The sequence below is a fragment of the Sorex araneus genome, chromosome X (assembly GCF_027595985.1).
Source record: "Sorex araneus isolate mSorAra2 chromosome X, mSorAra2.pri, whole genome shotgun sequence".
Taxonomy (NCBI): Eukaryota; Metazoa; Chordata; class Mammalia; order Eulipotyphla; family Soricidae; genus Sorex; species Sorex araneus.
Genome location: NC_073313.1, coordinates 293,541,255 through 293,564,053, shown reverse-complemented (window position 1 = coordinate 293,564,053; position 22,799 = coordinate 293,541,255). Strand labels below are relative to the sequence as shown.

The following is a 22,799-nucleotide window of genomic DNA, read 5'->3' as shown; positions in this document are numbered from 1 at the left end:
AGCTGATTCACATACTTGACCAGAGAAATCAGTTTTGGAACCACTGCTCTGCTAATAGCATATACAAGTGGAGCAAAATGGAAATTGGCTGGGAGTGCTGTGCAGTTAAATGGGGGTAAGACATCACCATTTGAATGCTATCTGTTCTTCTGTCAGCAAGGTGATTCTGTACGTTAGATACCTGAAACTCTTCATTTTTCTGTCTTTTCCAGAGGTAGATATCAGACCCAGAAAAATGGTTCATCAGTCACAACTTCCTGCAAAAGTAACAAATCTTGTTTATGAACATAAAGTACTGGATTTCTGCTAAAAGGTGTACACAAGTCCTTTATACTGATATTGATAGCATTGATGCACTAAGGTCATTTCTGATCAAAGCCTAAAAGCTATTTAAAAGAAGCTCCATTTTCTGAGTTCTTGCCCCAAGTGGACTGTTCAACAGTCTTTGATACAGACTTCAAAGCAAATGCCACTCCAAAAAATGGATTAAAAAACTGAACCCAACATTCTACTGCCTACAAGAAACACATCTGAACAGTCAGAGCAAACACAGACTCAAAGTCAAAGGATGGTAAACAATCCTTGAAGCAAACAACTCCCTCAAAAATCCAGGGTGGCCATACTAGTACTCGACAACATAGATTTCAGGCTGAAAAAGATTAGAAGGGACAGTGAAGGGCATTTTTTTAATAATCAAGGGATATGTACAGCAGGAGGAAATTACACTGTTAAACATATATGTACCCAATGAGGGACAAGCTAAATACTTAAAACAACTGCTAATAGACTTCAAGGAGGACATTGGTAGCAACAGAACAGTAGTTGGAGACTTCAACACCACCTTATCCAACACCTCTGGATAGATCAGGAAGATTAAAACTCAGCGAGGAAGCACTGGATTTGAAGGGAGAAATAGAAGAGAGAGGGCTAATAGATGTATACAGGGCCTTCCATCCCCCTAAAATTGAATATACAGTCTTTTCCAGTGCACACGGAACATTTTCCAAGATAGACCACGTGCTGGATCACAAAAGATACCTCAACAGAATCAGGAAGATAGAAACTGTATCAACTATCTTTTCAGACCACAATGCTCTGAAGATAGAAGTTAAACAACACAGACGTGGAGAATCAAATCAAACACCTGGAAATTAAACAACTCAATGTCGATCAACGAGTGGGTCAGGGAGGAAACCAAGGAATAAATCAAAAGATACCTGGAAACAAATGAGAATAAAGACATGAGCTACCAGAACTTGTGGGACGCAGCTAGAGCTATGTTAAGGGGAAAATTTATAGGTCTTCAAGTATTTCTCAGGAATGAAGAAGGGCCCACATCAATAACTTGACTTCACAGCTCAAGATCTTAGAAAAGGACCAACAAAAGGAGCCCAAACCATACATAAGAAAAGAAATAGTAAAACTTAGAGCAGAAATTAGCTGCATGGAAACCCAAGAAACAATCCGAAAGATCAATGAAACCAAGAGCTGGTTCTTTGAGAAAATAAACAAGATTGATAAACCACTAGCAAGATTCACAAAGAAAGAGAGAGACTCCTAATAAACCAAATCAGAAATGAAAAGGGGGACATCACAACAGAAATCAAAGAAATTCAATAGATTATCAGAAATTACTTTGAAAGTTTGTATGTCACGAAACAAAAGAACATAGAAGAAATGAATAAATTCCTGGATTCCTATAACCTACCAAGGTTGAACCAAAAAGATTTGGAATACCTGAATAGACCTATTACTATCCAGGAAATTGAAACTGTAATCAAAAGTCTTCCCCAAAACAAAAGCCCAGGTCCTGATGGATTCACTAGTGAATTCTTCCAAACATTTAAAGATGACTATTCCCAGTTCTTTTCAAGCTTTTCTAGGAAATTGTAGCAGCAGAAACACTCCCAGTTTTTATGAGGCACATATCACCCTAATACCAAAAGCAAACAGAGACACTGCACACACAAAAAAATTACAGGCCGATATCCCTGATGAACATGGTTGTGAAGACCCTCAACAAAGTATTAGCAAATAGAAACCAACAACTCATCAAAAAAGTCATACACCATGACCAAGTTGGATTCATCCAGGAGATGCAAGACTGGTTTAACATTTGGAAGTCAATCAACATAATCCATCATATCAATAAAATATAAAAAACCATATTATCATATCAATAGATGCAGAGAAAGCATTTGACAAGATCGAGCACCTGTTTATGATTAAAGCTCTCACCAAAATGGGTATTGAAGAAACTTTCCTCAATATAGTCAAAGCATATACCACAAGACTATGACAAGCATCCTCAATGGGGAAAAACTAAGAGCCTTCCCTCTAAGATCAGGGAGAAGACAAGGATGCCCACTCCCACCACTTCTAATCAATATAGTACTGGAAGTACTTGCAATCGCAGTTAGGCAAGAGAAAGATATTAAGGGTATCCAGATAGGAAAGGAAGAAATCAAGCTCTCACTGTTTGCAGATGATATGATACTATATTTAGAGAACCCTAAGGCCTCTACCAAGAAGCTCCTAGAAACAATAGACTTACATAGTAAAGTTGCAGGCTATGAAATCAATACCCAAAAGTCCATGGCTTTCCCATACGCAAATAATGAGAGAAGAAAATGATATGAAAAAAGCAATCCTGTTCACATTCCTGCCTCAGAAATTCAAATACTTCAGAATCAGCTTAACTAAGGAGGTAAAGACAAAGAAAACTACAAAATGCTACTTCAAGAAATAAAAAAGGATATGGAAACACATCCTCTGCTCATGGATTGGGAGAATTAACACTGTCAAAATGGCATTACTCCCCAAAGCATTAGACAGATTCAATGCGGTCCCTATAAGGATACCCATGAAATTCTTCAAAGAAATTAATCAAACACTTCTGAAACTCATAAGGAACAACAAACCCCCACGAATAGCTAAAGCAGTTCTTGGGAAAAAGAAGATGGGAGGCATCACCTTCCCTAACCTCAAAGTCTACTACAAAGCAGTAATAACTAAAACAGCATGGTATTGGAACAAAGACAAAACTGCAGACCAATGGAACAGTGTTCATCCTTTCACACACCCTCAAATATATGATCATCTAATCTTTGATAAGGGAGCAAGAAACGTGAAGTGGAGCAAGGAAAGCCTCTTTAACAAATAGTGCTGGCAACACTGGACAGCTATATGCATAAAAGCTGGGCTCAGGCCTCTACCTAACACCATGCACAAAAGTCAGATCAAAGTGGATTAAAGACCTCAACATCAGACCAGAATCCATAATAATAATCCATAATAACCAGAATGCATTGAAAAGAAGGTCGGAAATACCCTCACAACACGGAAGCTAAAGGTATCTATTTTCAAAGACAAAACGCCACTGACCAAGCAAGTGGAAACTGAGATTAATAAATGGAACTATCTTAAACTAAGAAGCTTCTGTACCTCAAAAGAAACACTGACCAGAATACAAAGACAGTCCACAGAATGGGAAAAGATATTCACCCAATACCCTTCGGATAAGGGGTTAAGATCAAGGATATACAAGTCACTGGTTGAACTCTACAAGAAAAAAACATTCAATCCCATCAGAAAATGGGGCAACAAAATGAACAGAAACTTTCTCAAAGAAAAAATCTGAATGGCCAAAAGACACATGAAAAAATGCTCTTCGTCACAAATAATCAGGGAGATGCAGATCAAAACAACAATGAGATATCATCTCACACCACAGAGACTGTCACACATTCAGAAAAACAAAAGCAACTGGTGTTGGCGTGAATGTGAGGAGAAGGGGACTCTCCTTCACTGTTGGTGGGAATACTGACTGGTTCAGCCCTTTTGGAAACAATATGGATGTTTCTCAAAAAATCAGAAATTGAGCTCCCATTTAACCCAGCAATACCACTTCTGGGATTATATCCCAGAGATGCAAAAAAGTACAGCAGAAATGATATCTGCACTTGTATGTTTATTGCAGAACTATTTACAATAGCCAGAATCTGGAAAAAACCCGAGTGCCTGAGAAAAGATGACTGGTTAAAAAAACTTTGGTGCATCTACACAATGGAATACTATGCAGCTGTTAGAAAAGATTAAGTCATGAAATTTGCATATAAGTGGATCGACATGGAGAATATCATGCTAAGTAAAATGAGTCAGAAAGAGAGGGACAGACAGAATGACTGCACTCATTTGTGAAATATTAAGTAACATAATGGGAGACTAACATCCAAGAATAATAGAAATAAGGGCCAGGAGGATTGGTCCATGACCTGGAAACCAGACTCACATGCTTGGGGGAAAGGCAGCTGAGATAGAAAAGGGAACACCAAGTAAATGATGCTTGGAGAGCTCGCTAAGGATGGGAGATGTTTGCTGAAAGTAGACTATGGACTGAACATGATGGCCGCTTAGTTCCCGTATTGCAAACCATAACACCCAAAAGGAGAGAGAGTAAAAGGGAATGTGCCTGCCGCAGAGGCGGGGATAGGGGGGTGTAGGAGGGATATTAGGAACACTAGTGGTAGAGAGTGGGCACTGGTGGAGGGATAGATATCCATCATTGTATGACTGAAACAATCACGAAAGTTTGTAAGTCTGTAACTGTATCTCACGGTGATTCATTAAAAAAATAAAAGCAAATGCCACTCCAGATGGTCCCCCAAGGTAGACTATGATAATATAATATGAAGTCTGATTAAGTCACAAACAAGTAACAAAATTTTTTTAGGGGGAGGAGGAAGAAGATGAGGAGCTTGGGATCCACATCCATTGATGTTCAGAGGTTACTAGCGGTTCTATGCTGGCGGTTACTCCAGACAGGACTGGTAAAACCATGCAGTCCCAGGACCCACCCCCCATCAGCCACATGCAAGGGTCTTAACTCTTGTACTATCTCTCCAGGCACAAGTAACATGTCTTTTTTTCTTCTTTTTTGCTTTTGGGGTCACACCCAGTGATGCTCAGATGCCCAGAGGTTACTCCTGGATCTGCACTCAGGAATTACCACTGGCGGTGCTCAGGGGACCATATCGGATGCCGGGGATTGGACCCAGGTTGGCCACCTACAGGGCAAATGCCACCCCCCCCTGCTGTGTTATCGCTCTGACCCCAAATAATATGTTCTGAGTGTTAAAAGGGAATTCATTATGAAATGGCTTAGGTTATGATGAAAAATTCTACTGTTATTTATCCATCATTAATTCTCAAGACATACCAAAGGTTAGCTCAAGAATTTATTACATCTATTACTTTCAGCATAACTATTATGTATTTAGGTGAGTTAATAAATAAAGTGTTCATTAAAATAACACACACAGAGATTGGGAGAAGATACATACAATATCAAAAGAAATGAGGGACCAATATTTAGATTAAACATGAAACTCCAGCAAATTAGCACAGAAAAAGAATCCTGGTTGAAAAGGTATCAGTGGAAATGCACAAGCAGCTAACTGAAGGAAACCTAAAAGGTTAAGAAACAAACATATAAAGAGACACTCAAAATCACAGCGATTACATAGATCTCACGCTACTCTCTGCACAATAAAAGTTAGGATAATGCTTAGTGTTACTGGAATTTAACTGTGGAGGGTTAGGGGCTGGAAGAAGCCTTTCAGGAGGGTAAACTGGCAGTGCACTTTCAAAATAAGCAAATTTACATCTTGAGATCTAGTCATCCTGCTCCAGGTCCATGTCCCCAGTGATGATAGCAGAGGTGATTAAGGGGATGTGTGCGCTGATGTTTGTTGCAATGACATTTGCATAGACAGTTGAGTTGATCCACATGCCCAGTACTGTGATTATGGATGAGAATACATAGTACATGCACACAATGGGATAGTAAGCAGTAAATGAGAGTAATGACTTAGATGTGCTTATAACAGCCTCGACTGAAGCATCTTTCAATGTCTAGTGCTTAGCTTGCCTCGCATGCAGCAGACACTGGTTGGATTTCCAGCACCACCGCCAGAATTGAGAGCTGAGTACAGAGCCAAGAATAAAGCCTGAGCACTATGAGGTGTGACCCCAAAGACAAAAAAATAAGTCATGGTGCTTACTGAACTAAAGCAATTTCCAAAAAGGCTGTTAGCCAATGTACCAAGACAATAAATACTTTACAAGTACACATACACCCAAACACGGGGCGGTAGGGACGGGGGGAGGGGGATACAAGGAAATAACATCAGAAAGTAAGAACTTTCCCTGAAAACTGGAACTTTCTAACTTTCTGGATAATGTTCTGAACCCTGAGGTGTGTGAGTAATGTAACCTTCTACACCTGGGTCCCAGACTAAAGAAAGCAAAACAAGTAAAGAAAAGGCTACGTGGATGGGGCAGAAGCTGGAGGTCCTTCTAACCACCAAGCCCTCTTTTCAGTGATTCTAACTCCTGCACCCCTCCTCTCCAGCTTCTAAATTCTGGCCCAGCAATGGAATCAAAGGACCTTTTAGTTTTGTTTTTTGATGGTGTTAATCTCTGGGTTGCTTCTATTTGCCTCCTCAGTTGTTCTATAACCTACATAACCTAGTCCCTGTGTTAAAATCTGGCTTAACTAGAATTGATAATCTTCTGGATTGAACCTTTGTATGTGTGAGTAAGTTCGTTTTTGCTTGATAGGTTTTACTGTAATCAAGACTCTTAGAGCTAAACTTTGGGTTTCCAATGATGAGGTTGATTGGTGCTTATTTTTTTTAAAGTTTTAAGTGATACTCAAAGATGTTCAGAGGCAACTTCCCAGCTCTGTGCTCAGGTCACACTCAGAGACCTGAGGCACTGGGGATTAAATCTGGGCTTCTCTCTTCCTTTCCGGGGATGAAGGGCATGGTGACCGCCATATTATGACGACCACAGATGGGATTTACGACAAAAACTGCAGCAAAAGACGCGAGGGTGCTCTTGGGAAGGCGGGTGGCACCAGCCCCTCCTGCCACCGAGATGTGATCCCGGGGGCTGCATGTGTGTGCGGCCTCTCCGCAGCTGCACGAGCGTGAATCCAGACCCAGCTAAACTACTTTCGGCATGGGCAGCTCCTCGCAGAATGTCTCCAGCCTGAGAACTAAGCCGCGGCCCCATGCTCGCCCAGGAGGGGAAAGGTATTTCTCTCGCGCGCCTCTTCCTTTCCGGGGATGAAGGGTGTGGTGACCGCCATATTATGACGACCACAGATGGGGTTTACAAGCTTGCAATGATCCAATATCTGGAAGAAATCTCCCTGGACTTAGTTGTTAAAGTACAGAAATCCAAAACCGTGCGGCTGCTACTGCGGCCGTGCGACCTCATTTCTCTTCACAACGGGTCTGACTCTAGTGGGGAACTCCTAACAATAATAGTGAGGTTTGTGTTGAAATATTGAATGTAACCAAAGTAAACAGAAAGTAACGTGAAACTTATCAGTTACAAGGTGGGGGGGTGCGGCGGGCGGGATGGGAGGTGTACTGTGTGGGTTTTTTTTTTTTTTGGTGGTGGGATATGGGCACTGGTGAAGGGATGGTTGTTTCAGAATTGTATAACTGAGACTTAAGCCTGAAAGCATTGTAATTTTCCACATGGTGATTCAATAAAATAAAATTCTTATTAAAAAAATAAAATAAAATAAAATAAATAAATAAATCTGGGCTTCCCACATGCACAGTATCTACACTAGCCCTTTGAGCTCTGCCTCTTTTCCCCACAACTATGTTTTTCAAAGCACATATTTCTAGAAAATTAATACTAAATATGCTCCTGATGAATATTGTCTCTTTCCCTAAACAGTGATAACAAGTTCCACCAATAGAGTATGAAAACATTTCTACCATTCCACCAATCAGAAAAAGAGGGTCTCATTTTAATTATTTACCTGCATCCAGTGAAAACTACTGAGACTTGGACTTTGTATTTATCCATCGATAGTACCTTTTAGCCATGATTGACTTATTTCTCAGTTACTCAGTCAATTGGGTAAGCCTAAAGATTCGTGAGGAATCTGTTTGACAGATTTGTGTGCTGCTTATTATGGAGGGAGGGGATGGTTGGGAGGGAGAAGATAAAGATGTTCATTGAGTTATTTATACTCTGAAAAAAACTATTCACAGTCGCAGGCACCAACTAGAGTCCTTGAAGAATATGCTACCAACCATCAAACTACTTAAACAATAGACTGCTAGGCTGGACGTGGTTCTTTAGTGGTGCTTAGAATCTAGGCACTGGGCCAAGCTGATCAGTCCTCAGGTTGAAAACTCTGGGGAACCCTCAGAGGGGGTGGGGTGGGCAAAGTATCATCCCAGTTCTACATATCCTGCAGCTCAAGGCTGCGTATGTGGCTGTGTAACACCTCTAAATTCCACAATAATAGGAAAGATCACACTGGTGGTGCTGGGATACCAAGTGCTTGGAACAGCTGTATCATGAACAACTTTGTAAATCCTGGTGTTTTTAATAAAAATTAATTTAAAAAAATCTCACAATAGGCGCGCATATGCTGCCTGAGCCCATGTGCTGCTTGTGCCCACGTGGCCGAGCACATGTGGTGCCCAAGCACATGTGTCGCCCGCATCTCCCCCCTTGAGATGTGTACTTTCATGCTTTCATGTCCAGTGCTAAGATGTGTGTAGAGCTTCCTCCACCCTTGGAGAAGCCCGAGTTCGCTCTTGAGTATGTTACTCCTACTGTTTTTTCCTTTCCACTTATCCCTTCCTCCTTCCCTCAGAAGACTCTAAATAAAATCTGTTACTTCAAAAAAAAAAAATCTCACAATACTGTCAGCCCAGTAGGAGCACAGAAAATTAGATGGGAAAGTAGCATAGAAGCCCACTAGTGCAACAAGTAAAACAGTTAACACAGAAGGCTCCACTAGCAACAAATAGCTAAGTAAATCCTCAGGTGACTTTAATAACACCGCTGTGAGATATAAACAATTTTCACAAATTTTCTTAAACTGAACTATTTTTTTGGTTAATTTCACTTATCATTTTGTTGTAACAAGCAATACAAAACAAATTATTCTGTGCCTGCTAAGAGGACAGACTTTGGGAATGGCTGGGAAACTGGGAACAATGGTGAGGAAAGGTCACACCAGAGGTAGGACTGGTGTTGGAACATTGAATGCACAGAACAATACAAGCTGTATTATAAACAACTTAGTAAACACAGTGTTTAAATTAAATTAGAGAAAAATCCTAGGCACTTGGAAATAACTTAGTAAATGCCATCTTCCAGTTTGACTGGGAAGGAATTTTGTGGACATTAAGCATCCGGGGCCAGGCCAAATATTGCCCACTTGCTTGTCAAGGACAAGGCAGTCAAAATCAAGACACAGTTATTTAGACGGCAAAGAAGCACCAATATGACCCCAAAGATGACGGCACTCTTGAAAATATAACTAGAAAGGACATATCCTCATATGATTTACTTAGGTGCAGAGTATAAAGAGACAAAGCAAGGGATTAGATGATTCTCAGTGAAAAAACAAATCCTGATATAGTCAATAGGACAGCGACCTGAGGGAACCAAAGGGGTGGACAGGGAGGGACCATGGGAAAATGGTGGGGGACCCTGGCACTCTGATGGTGGGCCTGGTGTCAAGCTCTGCAAGTCAAAAGTCAAACAATAAAAACATAAAAAGGATAAGTCTTGGGCATTTGAGGGCGGGCAAGGTGCAGTAACTACATACAAATCCTAAGTGTTAACACTCCTGTCACCTAAAATAGAATAAAATTAAAAGGACAAATATGCATGAATCAGAACACCAAATATTTTGAAAAATGTTAAAATTTATTAATAGTTAAAGTCACATAGTTAATTCAACTAATTCTTTATTTTACATGATATCTTCACTAGAGTGAGGGCTCAGGGATTTGAGACGATCTGTTACTGCACTCATCCTAGTAAAGACTGCAGTTCATTGTATTTACATCAGGCGTAGAAGCATCAGCAAGAAACTGTCACCCAGCTGTGGAAATGAGAACATTTAAAAAGTACTTCGAAACATTCCACTCTAGAAACCAACAAGATAGATTTACTAGCCACACACACAGCTACAGTGCTACCATTTTGAAAATGTCAAATTTCATAGATTGTGCATAATTTTCAAGTCTAAAAGTTAATACTCATCCTATTTCTTGCATATCCTTTAGTAACAAACACATCTAGATACTGTCCTCAGGATAAGTTTTATAAATGTGCAAAACACTGGGTACTACCAAGACATGTCTTTTCCTCTTTCTGTTCTGATCATTTTATCCTATTCAGTAGTGTTTTGTTTTGTTTTAAAAAATGCTATTTCACATAGTTTTCTGGTTTAATGTATGTAGGTACATGTCTATTTTAGGGCAGAAGTGGGCTTTTATGATTCAAAATTGACCACAGTCTTAAAAAATAGTGAAGCTTTTCTGCCCTTCCTCTTTCACCCACCCCAATCGCTTGCAGTTTGAAATAAATGTTGCCTGTAAAACCCCTCAGGAACCCTGGGACAACTCTTCTTGTACAACATTTACAAAACAAACTCAAGGTTAAATTTGCTAGGAAGGCACGTATCTGCCAAAAATCTTCCTTCCTGATATCAACAGTTTTATATATATGCATACATATGTATATTATATTTAATGTTTCCAGTGGCTTCCTTTACCTTGTCAGAGAGCTTAAACATAGTGACTGCCAGAAGAATGAAGATTTCAAAGCACTGAGTCTATCTGAAATGATTCCTGGTTCCTTTGGTTAACACTGCCCACGGGAAGTCTCCAGACAGAGCACCCGGTGGAGGGAGAAACTGGACTGCCTACCTGAGGTCCGGCTCCCTTTCCCACATCCCCCCCATCTCTCACTTTCCAAGGCTGAGCCTACAGGGTCAAGAGGAGCTGGACAGGTGCTGCATTCCCACTCCCCCACTCCGAAGAGGCTTCCCTTCTCTTCCCAAAGGCAGATGAGGTATTTCTAGTCACCAGTCGGTATCTTCACTTTCCATCCTTGAACTACACATGTGACTAATTGAGGCTGGGTCTGAGGAGCCCCCGCATTATCTATTTACATAACAAATTGACACATAAATACATTACATACAACGGGACCTTTACATACAGGGTCAAGAGGAAAGAGCAGAATACGAACTAAATAAACTTCCAACATAAATTAAAAGGAAAATAACAGTGTTTCCACTCCGGCAGGAGAAATAATTTGAAAACGGTCCCAAAGCCTTTCCCATTGCTGATGGACCACTCATGGACCCCACGGAGGACGCATCCACTCTTGGCTTTGGTTTTGCTCCGATTCAGGACACTTTGATTCCCGCCACTGCCAGACCCAGGCCAACGCAACGCCGGTGCAGGAGGCTGAAGAGGGGCAGCCACAAGGCAATCCAAGGATTTCCCTCCTTCACCCCCACTCTAGCCCCCCAGTTCTGCATGTGGAAGAATCAGGCTCAGTCAGAAGAGACCTCCCAGATCTCTGAGAAGAGAAATAGTATCAACCTCCATGCTGGGGAATGTCTCCACCTAGAAATGAAAGGTGAAGCAACCGTGCTTCTCGTGACTGGCCCCATGCTGTATGGCTCTAGAGGATCGTGCAGGAATTTGGTGCGGGACCTTACCAAATTCTGGGGGACCGTCTGTTTACTACATTATCTGAGAACCGTGGGTCCTGGCGACTTTGACTAGATTCTTAGTTCAAACTCTACACAGATGGGAGGTAGAGACACAAGTTGGACAGGGTTCCTCTCTGCCAAGGAAAAGCCACAAGGGAGTATGTCTCTGACACAGGGGACGGCATCTTATTGTTGAAACCTGGGGATGGGGAACCAGAGGACGCTGCTTCCAGTTCAGTGTTTCTACCGCTGTCCAGCCTCCCGGATCCGGCAGGCCACGGCTGTGATGAGGGCAGCTCCCTTCCCACTGCCGTCCTCTGACTCCAGGAAGGACACGTCACATTTCGGGGCCAGGTCCTTTACTGTTTCATGCATGACTTTTGCAAAGCTGGAAAAGGTGGGAGGAAAAAAAAAAGACTCATTATTGTTTGGAGCCCTCAGAGATGTGATAAGGGATGCGAGAACTCGAGAGGGTTAAGACAAGGAAGAGGATGCCAGGATGGCACCACACCATGCTACATGTTGTGTGTCAGCAAACAGACCTCGGAAGGCAGGCAATGCACCCTGTGGGTCCTGGGTCACAAGAGGGAAGGGGAGTGGGAAGCTAAGATGCTACACTGGGGCAAATGTCGGAGATTCTGGAAAGGAAGTGAAGTCAGAGACAGGAGAGAAAAGGGAATTCAGAAAGAGAAATTATCCTCATCCGAGCAAAAGCTCAACAAAAGTGACCGTTTGTAGATGTATATATAACCTGTTTAAAAACTCTGGAGGGAAGACCCCACGGATCATGGCGATAACTTGCATTCCAGGAGAATGGATCACATCAAGTCACATCTAATTTAAAAGACTGTCATTGAAAGACAAAAAAGCAGACTTGGGGCTGCTGCCGAGATACCTCAGTGATGGCAGCACCTTTGCTAGGGAGCACGGAGCCCAATGTGGCTGCGCCAGCTCTCCTCCTCCCCAGCCTCCCAGTTTTAAGGCCAGAGATTCCAAACTGCAGGCCCAGTGATGAAAGGCTAGATTTTTGGCCCCCTTCCTTGCCCTCATCTGGGACAGAGCCCCCTATTTTCATAATGACATTAGTCAAGAAAAGGGACTCAGAACCCCTCAAGCTCTGCCTTTTTACCCACTGTGTAGACTGCAGCCCAGTCTATCACATCGTGGTAAGAACAAATAACCGTTCATTCAAAGTACTTCTCCCCAGGTACTGCCAAGGAGTGAGCACAGAGCCAGGAGCAATCTCTGGGCACTGTCAATATGATTCAAAATCAAATAAAAAAAATAGAGCAAAAAGAAAAAAAATTAAGTATTTCCAACGGGATGAGGGGGAGTGTGGCATTTTCTCCATAAAAGGCCTAACTGCAGAGGCTTTGGGGTTTGTGGCCCAGGTGATCTTTTCTGACCACTCTGCCATTAAGAGGTGGAACCCCGGTAACAGATACGACATAAATGACAGAGCAGGGGTACATTCCATTGAAGCCTGATTTACAAGAACAGTTGTGGTCTGCCTATTCCCACCCTAAGCCATAGGAAAAGTCTCCCTTCAGTATTCCAGCATTTGCTAGAATGATCAGAGCACTGTTTATAATAGCCAAGATCCAGAAGTAACCCAAATATCCACCTCTGGAGAGCACTGTAGCACATAGTCATGCATCAGTTAACCTTTCAGTCAACAATGGAACCACACTCATGAGAGTGGTCTCAAGGGCTACACCACAGGGCTGATGCAGTTAATGGTCTACGTCATCTGAGCTGGTGTCATGCTCTCTGCTGTTTACACAGCCCTGAAATCACCTAATAATGCATTTCTCAGAATGGCTCCCTTTTATTAGGGAATGCATGACCAGAGTCAAAGGTATGTTGTGCCACCCTAAAAATGAATGAAGCACAACCAAATACTTTTGCAGTGTGAATGCACTGCAAAGCCACAAAGGCTGTGTGGAAAGAAGCCATGAGAACTTACAATAGAATTCATGATGTAATACACACATAAATTTTGAACCTTCTGATAGGTTTTAAAGTAAGTCAAAGGGAGCTGGAGAGACAGCACATGCAAGTAAGGCACTGCCTTGCACGCAGCCACCTAAGTTCAATCCCTAGTACTGCACATGGTCCCCCGAACATCGCTAGGAGTGATCCCCTCAGCATAGAGTCAGGAGTGATCTCTGAGGACTGCTGGGTGTCACTGCCCCCAAAACAAAAACAAAAAACAAAACACAAAACCCCTTAAGTAAAAGGAACAATCTAAGTACCAAGAGAGATTCATGGGAAGAGGGGACGCAGGACCAATTTCCATAGCTCTTTCCCCTGACAGGGAGAATAAAGGGGCAGCTTGGGCACACAGGGGTCTTCCAGAGTGGGAAATGGGACAAACACAGGCCCACTTCTGCTTCTTAATCTTTCAATCCTAATAGGTACATCATGTATGTTGCTTTTGAAATGCCTGGTGCTCGCCAGAAAGAGGGCATGGGGAAGACAGGAAAGCAGGAAAGAAATGCATTGGTAGAAAGCTGGGCTGGGAGGCTGGCGGTGACACTCACTGAGGATGTAGCTTGTAGAGGGTCCCGTCCACGCCCACTGTAACTTTGAGAGAGTCCAGCCCACGGTTTTCTCGTATTTTGTCCACCACAGCCGCCATGCCCGCTCCGCAGAGCTGGGCCGCCCGCCGGGCCACCACGGTGCACACCTCCTTGACAATGATGCTGTCGTCACAGGTGCTCTCCAGCCCCAGGTGGCGCAGGATGGCGCGGACCTGCAGCAGGGCCAGGCAGTCACTGCAGGGAGAGGGGAGCAACAAGAGGTCAGCCACCCAGAACCCGAGCCCTGTGTCAGGAGAGATTCCGGGGGCTGGGCACTGGGGCCACTGGCTTCTGCTTTTGAACTCAGCTCCAAACCAAGGCTCATCCCTCTGGACCATGCCCGCTTCCTGCGAGTGAGAGGAGGCAGGAACCAGCACGTGCGGGGCCCAGAGCTACTCTGCTCTGATACTCACAGCAGCAGCTTCACAGTTTCTATATCCTGCTTTGAAAGTCTTAAGGAAGTCAGTGGTAATGCTCAAATAAGGCTGTTTCTATTACAAAATTCTTTCTCTCGTGACTGGTGTGGTGTAGTTGGTGGATTTGGTTTCGTTTGCTTTGGTTTCTTCCCCATTGGTGCCACCAGACTACCAATGGCAGGTGACAGATGTTGGGGGGGGGTCATTCATGCCCCCTGTCATTGCTAGTCAGGGGTCAGTGGGACAAGCCTCACCAACAATAGACCTCTATTTTATTTCTGCTCTCCTACCCTGGGTGGCGTGAAATTTGTGTGTGCACCACACAGAAAACAAACCTACATAAAACTGAAGGAAGCCGGGACCCGTGACTGAAATCTCCAAGCTTGCTTGGAACAGGACTGGGCCTCCTCCCCCCTCCCCCCAGCTCCCCAGTTTTCCAGTAGCTTGACAGTCACACCCACAATCTGCCTTTGCCGCCATATAATTTCATCAACAACCGATATCCAGAGACTGTGAAATAAAGCTCCCAGAAGAGAACAACACAGAACGTTCTAAAGCGAGCAACCTCTTACACTCAAGCCTACTGATGTTCCAAAAGTAACACACATTTGTTTGGGTTTAACATACATGTTTGTAATCTCTTATCTAAGGGCTTAAATGGCCCCAGGATGAAATACAACAATCTTCACACACTTTCCTCTTATGGTGGTGGGAAGGTGCACATGGTGGGATTGGTGTTTGAATAGTATCTGTAATGAACTATTGTGAACTTTATAAAATCACTGTATCACTGTCATCCCGTTGCTCATCAATTTGCTTGAGCAGGCACCAGTAACGCCTCCATTGTGAGACTTGTTACTGTTTTTGGCATATCAAATACGCCATGGGTAGCTTGCCAGGCTCTGCCGTGTGGGGACAAGATACTCTCAGTAGCTTGCCGGGCTCTCTGAGAGAGAGAGAGAGAGGAATCGAACCTGGGTCGGCCACATGCAAGGCAAACGCCCTGCCCACTGTGTTAAATTATTGGAAGAAGATAGTAAACCCTCTTATCTAATGAGATGTCTTGAGACATCTGGAATCTCCTTCCACACTGGCAGAGGACGTAGAGCAGATTCTTTCTGCTCACTGGCACGGACAGCCCAGGGCCACGCATTTCAGTCTTCCCGTCCCTGCTGGCCGTGTGGCTGACTGACTCAGTGCAGTATGCATTTCTACAGGGCTCTGAAAGTCGCTGTTCTTATTTGATGCAGACTTTGCTGTCTGTCTGGAGTCTGGAGGGAGGCTGTGCTTTAACGGAGCCATCCCGAGCATATTTCTGCACTGCAGGACAAGCCAGCTTTCACTCAGTCCTATTGGTCTTAGGAACCCTCTAGTGAGCATGCGTGTTCTCTAGCAAGTTACCTTCCTCTGTACATTTCAATTTGATCCTCTGGGCAGGTATACTTGCTCCTTTGGTATTTGATTTAAAACTCAGCATGGGATCAGAGAGGATGTAAAGGAGTCTTGCCTTATAGATGTGGCTGACCTTGGTTTGAATGCCAGTGCTAACCCTGGCACTACACATAACCCCTGGAGTACCACCAGGGGTGAATTCTGAGCACAGAGTCAGGAATACCCATGGATCACTATCCAAGGATGATGACCCTCCCCTCACCCGCCAAACCACAAGATAAATAAAAGTAAGTAAAAGTCAGCACGGGCTCATGCCAACTTCATTGATTTTTTTCACAAAAATGTTAGAGTGCTCATTGTAAACTCAGCACTAAGTAGAACCTCTAGTTGTTCAGTATCTTAGCTCCTCAACTAACCTTATCTAAGCCATGTCCTGATCTTACTTGAGCTATAGAAATCCTTGGGCTAGAGAAGAAAGGAAGAGACAGTCCAACTTTACCCCGGGTCCTAATCTCTTACCTCTCAATCTGAGACAGGAATTTGGTTTCAAAGATTCCCCTCGTCTTGAGCCGTTCTGAAATTCGGCCACGGAATAGTAGCCCCCGCTTGGTGAAATCAATGAGGATGTTACGGACAATCTCACCCAAGTACATGCCACTGATCATTTTTTCAAACCTGCAATGAAAGCGACATTGGAGGTTAAGGGAGAAGGCAGGGAAATATGCTAAGATACAAAAGACAGACTAGGGCTGGAGTGATAGTATAGCGGGTAGGGCATTTGCCTTGCACACAGCCGACCCGAGTTCAATTCCAGCATCCTATATGGTCCCCTGAGCACTGCCAAGAGTGATTCCTGAGTGCAAAGCCAGGAGTAACCCCTGAGCATCGCCGGGTATGACCCAAAAAGAAAAAAAAAATACAGCCTAGTCAGCGTGCAGAAGTAGAGGGCACAGACATTCTCCTTGGTGGACAAAGGAAATGCCACTTGAGTGGCTTGGGGCAGAGTCCTGGGGGTTGGTGTACACTGATTCAGAGCTGTAAGTGAAACTAATCACCATGCCATGGCCCATGGGTTTCCAAGCTTCTGGGCTCACTTACCTTCTATGACTTATTTATGACTCCTGCAGCAAGGATAGACAGTCAAACCCCACCAAAGATCCAGAAGGATCAGATGTTAAGTTTTAATACTTCACTTCACTGGGAAACCTCACTGACCAATTCTTTACAGGTGATTGTCCTTGCAACATAATTTCTAATTTGTTTCCCAGCTGCACTTTCAAAGCATCACAGTCCAGTAAAGGGGGGGAAAAGACAATCCAGAATTTTCCAGATACAACTGACAAGAGACTTCCCAGGAAATCTTAGTCCCTCTCTCAGAATCCAATGTCCTGGGGTCAGAGTTGTGAAGTAGTGGATAGCTTGTCATCAGTCAGTGCTGGGTTATCTAGAGCAGGACACAGACATAGACACAGACACACACAGAGACACAGAGACACAGACACAGACACAAACACACATTACTTGGATGCCCACCTCTGTTTTCCAGGGTTCAGGGAAAGCTCATCCACAGCCATGTCAAATTTTGTGCGGAAGTCGTCCAGGCAGCCATTGTCCCCGAAGGCCCCCCATTCCATGTTGACACACATCCGCCCCTCTTCCCCATCCACCAGCTCCACGTTCTGCATCTCCTCCATGTAGCAGGCATTACTGCCGGTGCCTGCCAAGGACAGAGACGTGGCGTCACGCTCAGCTCCTCCCTACACCCACTTGAGGCCACAGGGCTCTGTGTAGGAAGGACAGCCCTTTCCTTACCCACAATGAGGCCAACTTCACAGTGAGGGTCCTCGTAGCCACAAGTCATCATAGTTCCGACTGTGTCGTTCACCACAGCAACCACATCCAGGTCAAACTCCTGAGAGGACAATGACAGGTTCCCACAAACTAAGCATCATCTTCTCTCTCTCTAAACACTTGCCAGGGGCATTTTGTGTATCAAACTTGGGTTGGCTCATACTCTCCTTCACTCATCACGTATCACCTCCTCAGAGACCTTCCCCTGTGATGCTGCTTAACAGAGTGTCCTATGGAGGTGAGTGAAGTCCCTGTCGCAGGGCTTGGGGGACAAATTCTTTTGGACTTGTAAGATAGCCAGAAGGCTGTGGTCCATGGCCACCTTACTGGCTACACACACGGTCTGTGCAACCAGAGGGAGTACACGGCTCTTCTTCCAATTGAAGGGGTTTAAGCTGAAGGAGAATTCTCTCTAGAGAACAGATGTGCTTATGTGTGCAAAGCAAGTAACAAGGATGGCTGACAGCAAACTGAGCAACACCGGAGAGTAAGCTGGTGTGGATTAACTTGTGCCCAGGGAAACGTGGTATGACTGAGCCCAAATCCAAAACAAACTTCCGACTAAGGTCATTAGATCCAGAATCCACGGGATGTTGGGGTCCTCAGGGTTTAAACTTACTACAAAGCAAAGTGTAAGTCTGCAACCAAAATAAAAGTCTGTCCTTTTCCCAGACCCCTGGCTCTGTCCACACTCAGCTTCCTTCTCTCACAGCAAAATTGCATCGGATATTGGCTCGCTTACCTATTTGGGGGGTCATTTCACTACTCAGTGCCCACCAAGCGCAGTAAACAAGAACTTCTGGTGGTTGGGAGGTGTTCAGTTAAACAGCCCTGACCCTTGCCCCACAACCATGCAACAGCATTCAGCACCTCCCCCACTTTCAAACACATAACTTCCGGCCCCAGGTCACGTGTCTCCCACCTCTCGCCGGTGGATGGCTTCCTTCAGCAGAGTGACCACATCCTCCCCCTCACAGCCAGATGCCTTGAAACCTTTTGTCCACTTGAGAAGGATGCTCTGAAAAAAAAGCAGGGGGGAGCAGAAATGAGCTCTCAGAGAAAGGCTCCCGAGTCCTTCCCAGGAGGCTCGGCCGTGCCTCTAGCTCTCACTCACAGGTCTCACCACATCTGATCCTAACCTTGATTCAAGCATCACCATGTGCCATGTATTGGACTAAGCATATCCCGTGTGTCACATTTAATCCTCACAGCACTCTATTGTCACTTGTGCCCATTTTGCAGGTATCTGGGACTCGAGAGCAGTGTTCCTCAACCCTTTTCCTCATCCTGCCTCCCTTACAACCTTGTTCCCTTCCAGTATCTCTCCCCACGTCCTACTGCTGTGTCAAGGCTCCCACTTACATGACTTTCACCTGAGGCCCCTCTGGAAGATCCTGGAGGATTTACGGGGGACCATTTGGTACCATTTTAGGAGAGGCTGTTTTTGAGTGCCCCCAACCTGCAGCTTGGAGGAGAGGAGCAGGATTCACGCCCAGTGCTGTTACCTCCAACACATGGGTCCAGAATCACCAATTTCACAGACCAAAGAACCAAGTTCCAAGCACTTATTCCCTTCCTGAGGAAAAGCAGTTTGCTCTGTCCAGCTGCTCCAACATCTCACCATCTTACCATCCCCGGAGTAAGAAGTATTAGACTTCTCTTTCCCCACTTCACACTCTTGGCTCCCACCCTATACTTGCAAAGGGTCAGCGTGTCTCCATTTTTTCAAATTCCAGGATGGGGTGAACAGGGACCATGAGGATACCTGGGTAGTATCGAGGTCTCCTCAGCAGCCTAGGAGAAGCTCCCAAGAAACCCCACTGACCCTTTCAGGACTAGACACACAGTGTCTTTCGATGTAGGAGAGCTATTTCCTACCACACCCTGCTTCCCTCTTTGCTGCCACAAACCATCACAGGAAACAAGGATGCCCAGGCCCACTTCCTCAGAAGCCAGAGCCATAAACAAGGAGGGCTGTGTGCCCACTGTCCACCCGCTGCCTTGTTTCTCCTTGCTTGGTCGTTCAAGCCCATCAGCATTTCATCAGCAGGAGTTTGGTTCTACAAATTAACCTGGATGTGTCACAGGTTCAGTTGAGAACTAGAAAAACCAATTCCAGCACAAGTGGGGTCCTGGGGTAGACACCTATCTCCAAGTACATTTAGCTCCACTCAACTTTCTTATCTATAAATTAGCTTCATCTCGCAAGTGAAATTTTGTGCTTGGCACTTAACCGTTTACAAATTATTTGAAATAACATTGTTTGGGACTATTATTAATGACAAAGCAAGTGGAAGTCCCAAGATCTGGGGAGGCTTTTCCCAGGTCACTCGCTGGTCTGGGTGGCCTGAGCACGGATACACGGATACAGTGACCTCACCAGGCAGAACTCAGGTCACAGAGAAATCAGCTTCTGCTTTATTTGCTCCCAGTTTTCATAATTCTAGACTGAACCAAGGTCTTTACAGAAACTTACAATACATAGAACAAAATCTAATATAATGACCTGGAATTTTACAAGTTGGTAAATTGTGTGCATGTGCTTGCATGCATAAAAAATACAATAGTCTTTAAAATATTTCACTAGAAAAGTCTGGAAGTAAATACACTGGCATGCTATATTTTTACGTTTCTATCATATTTTGACATGTTATAGGCTATGAAAATTACTTTTGGAAAAAAAGTGTTGGTCATACCACCAGTATTTTCCAACGTCATTATGTTTTCCCAAGAATCTAGACCTTGATATGGATCTCTGAATGGTTCACAATCTATGAACCATTGAACAATGGGTTTTGTTTCTAATGTCTTTGTTATAATAAGTGCACTGAAACAAGGAACTGGAAAAGCTAAAGGTACACTGGACAAACGTTAATCGGTGTTCAGTCATATAAGATCTGGCCAGATTTTTATTGCAGAGCTTCTTAAGACCTCGGTTACCAGTATAGCTGGTACACTTAGCTCTTGGAGGGGGGGGGGAAGGGAAGCATTTACAAAGCTCAACTGAGCAGTGCGAGGGTTGCTGTTCCAAGGACTCTGGCCAAGCTCACTTTACCTTGACTGTCACTAGGCACTGCCCCCACCACGCTCCCAGGGAGACTTGCCTTCCTCCCCCATTCACTGGCTCTCCTGACTAAGGAGAGCCCTCTAGAGATATGCTCAGATTAACATCACGCTGCAGGTCCCGGAGTTTAGGTGCTACATTCCAAACACCAGCTCTCATTCTAGGCTTGCTTCACCAGTCCTGTGTAAACACCTGAAGCAGGAACTGGGCCTTTTGTGTCCTTACAACTCTGTCCACAGCTTCCTGTTCACTTGCTGTAAGTTTCTAAACCATAGGTCCCCAGGTACATTTGGCTTTCCAGCTCCTTTTCAGGGAGAGGAAACAGGATCACTCGGCATCCCCTGGATTATTCAATGTCCATTTTGGGAAACACTGTTTTAGAATTATGATCAAGACATTATAGGAGCACCTGCTTAAATAATATAATAAACTAACTAACAAAATTATCTCTAATTTATCCATAACGGACCCAGAGTAAGGCCAAACACTGCCTTCTCAGCTCTTCTACACTGTTCCATATACCCATGGCAAGAATATCTAGGACCCCCAGGTCCTCACACACTTGTTTCACTCCTGAAAGCTAATTGAAAAGGAATGAAAAGCAAAGATGAGACCAGAGAAGTAGCTGAGCATTCAAACAGCAGGAGATGAAAGAGAATGTCCTGTATCCCCTAACAAGGGCACATACATGAACATAGCCACATCTGTGAGCTCAGATGTCAGGACACCAGAAATCAGACTGTGGCAAGGCCACATCCAAGCTCAGGGAAAGACACTTTTTACTCCTCTTGTGAACTTTATTTCCCTTCCACAAAATAACTATGTCAACATCTCCCTTATATGGTTACTGTAAGAATTAAATGAGTACACAGGAAGCTTAGCATACGTGTCAAAGTTTTAACATGTTAGTTGCTCATATTTTGATTATTGTCATCATCCTCATCCTCCCAAAGATTGTGAATACTGAGCTAACCTGCTTAACTTCCACCAGCCTTGACACAGGCCCATCAATGGGCCTCCCATGACTAGTCATGCATGCTCCACTTTTCTTCCTCTTAACTCAGATTTCTCCCTCTGGCCAAAGAGTCAAGAGGACACATTAGGAGAGAGCTCCAGCAAGGCGCTGTTATTACCTCATCCAGCCTGCTCTGCTGGCAGGGGAAGGAGAAGGTGAAGCCCAGGGGCAGGGACACGCCCTTCATGCCCATGTACTCCAGGAAGTCTGCGATGCACTGGACGATGTGGTCAAAGAGCTGCAAGAAGAAGTTGAGTTGCTAAGGGGTGGCCCTGGCACATGGCTGCCCGCAGCAGAGTCTGTGCACGAGCTTCCAAGCAGAAATCCAAGTACAAGGTTCAGACGTGAATAAAGGCCAGGCCAGCATCCTTCCTGGTTCCTGTGGCCTTGCTCGGGACAATAAACCAGCAGAGAAAGACCCATCGTTCCTGGTCATAAGACGGCGCCCTCTCACACATTACATGAGGGAGCCCGAGATTCTATCCCCAGAATCAAATGGTTCCCCAAGCCCTCCCAGCCCCTCCGAAACAAGTGGGTCCCTAGAGTTCCCTCCTAGAAGTGCTGCCCTGCCTCACCTCGTCCCCGGTGCCATGCATGACCTCCTGCGGGATGGAGTAGATCTTGTTGTGCATCTCCACTCCCCGTCGCTTCCCGTTACGCACACGCACCAGCAGGACCCGGAAATTGGTCCCCCCAAGGTCCAAGGCCAGGAAGTCACCTTTCTCTGGAAATTAAACCCAGAAAGACGGTGAGCGGAGGCATTGCCACTTCATCACACTAGAGAGACAGGGTTGAATGACTGTCTCTCTTGGGAGTCCTCCCAGTCATTCACTGAGAACCGCAGGGGTGATGGAATGTGGGCCCCACCTCCCAGGAAAGAAAAGATGCCAGAGAGTTGCTTGCTCCTTGGTAGTTTTTC

At 44.6% G+C, this 22,799-nt stretch overlaps 1 protein-coding gene across 2 annotated transcripts in view; it reads right to left on the bottom strand.

The window, feature by feature from the left end:
* Positions 1-9,743: 9,743 nt before the first annotated feature.
* The window catches only part of HK2 (hexokinase 2), a 73,772-nt gene continuing 60,716 nt past the window's right edge, over positions 9,744-22,799 (bottom strand). For both annotated transcript variants that reach the window (XM_004612006.3, XM_055122895.1), the window contains exons 11-18: positions 22,456-22,604; positions 21,999-22,118; positions 18,724-18,819; positions 17,763-17,862; positions 17,484-17,667; positions 16,470-16,625; positions 14,104-14,337; positions 9,744-11,948 (exon numbers count right to left, since the gene is read on the bottom strand). In XM_004612006.3, the coding sequence (XP_004612063.1) occupies positions 11,804-11,948; positions 14,104-14,337; positions 16,470-16,625; positions 17,484-17,667; positions 17,763-17,862; positions 18,724-18,819; positions 21,999-22,118; positions 22,456-22,604 (1,184 nt within the window). In that variant the 3' untranslated portion in view covers positions 9,744-11,803. The remainder of the gene's footprint in view (positions 11,949-14,103; positions 14,338-16,469; positions 16,626-17,483; positions 17,668-17,762; positions 17,863-18,723; positions 18,820-21,998; positions 22,119-22,455; positions 22,605-22,799) is intronic.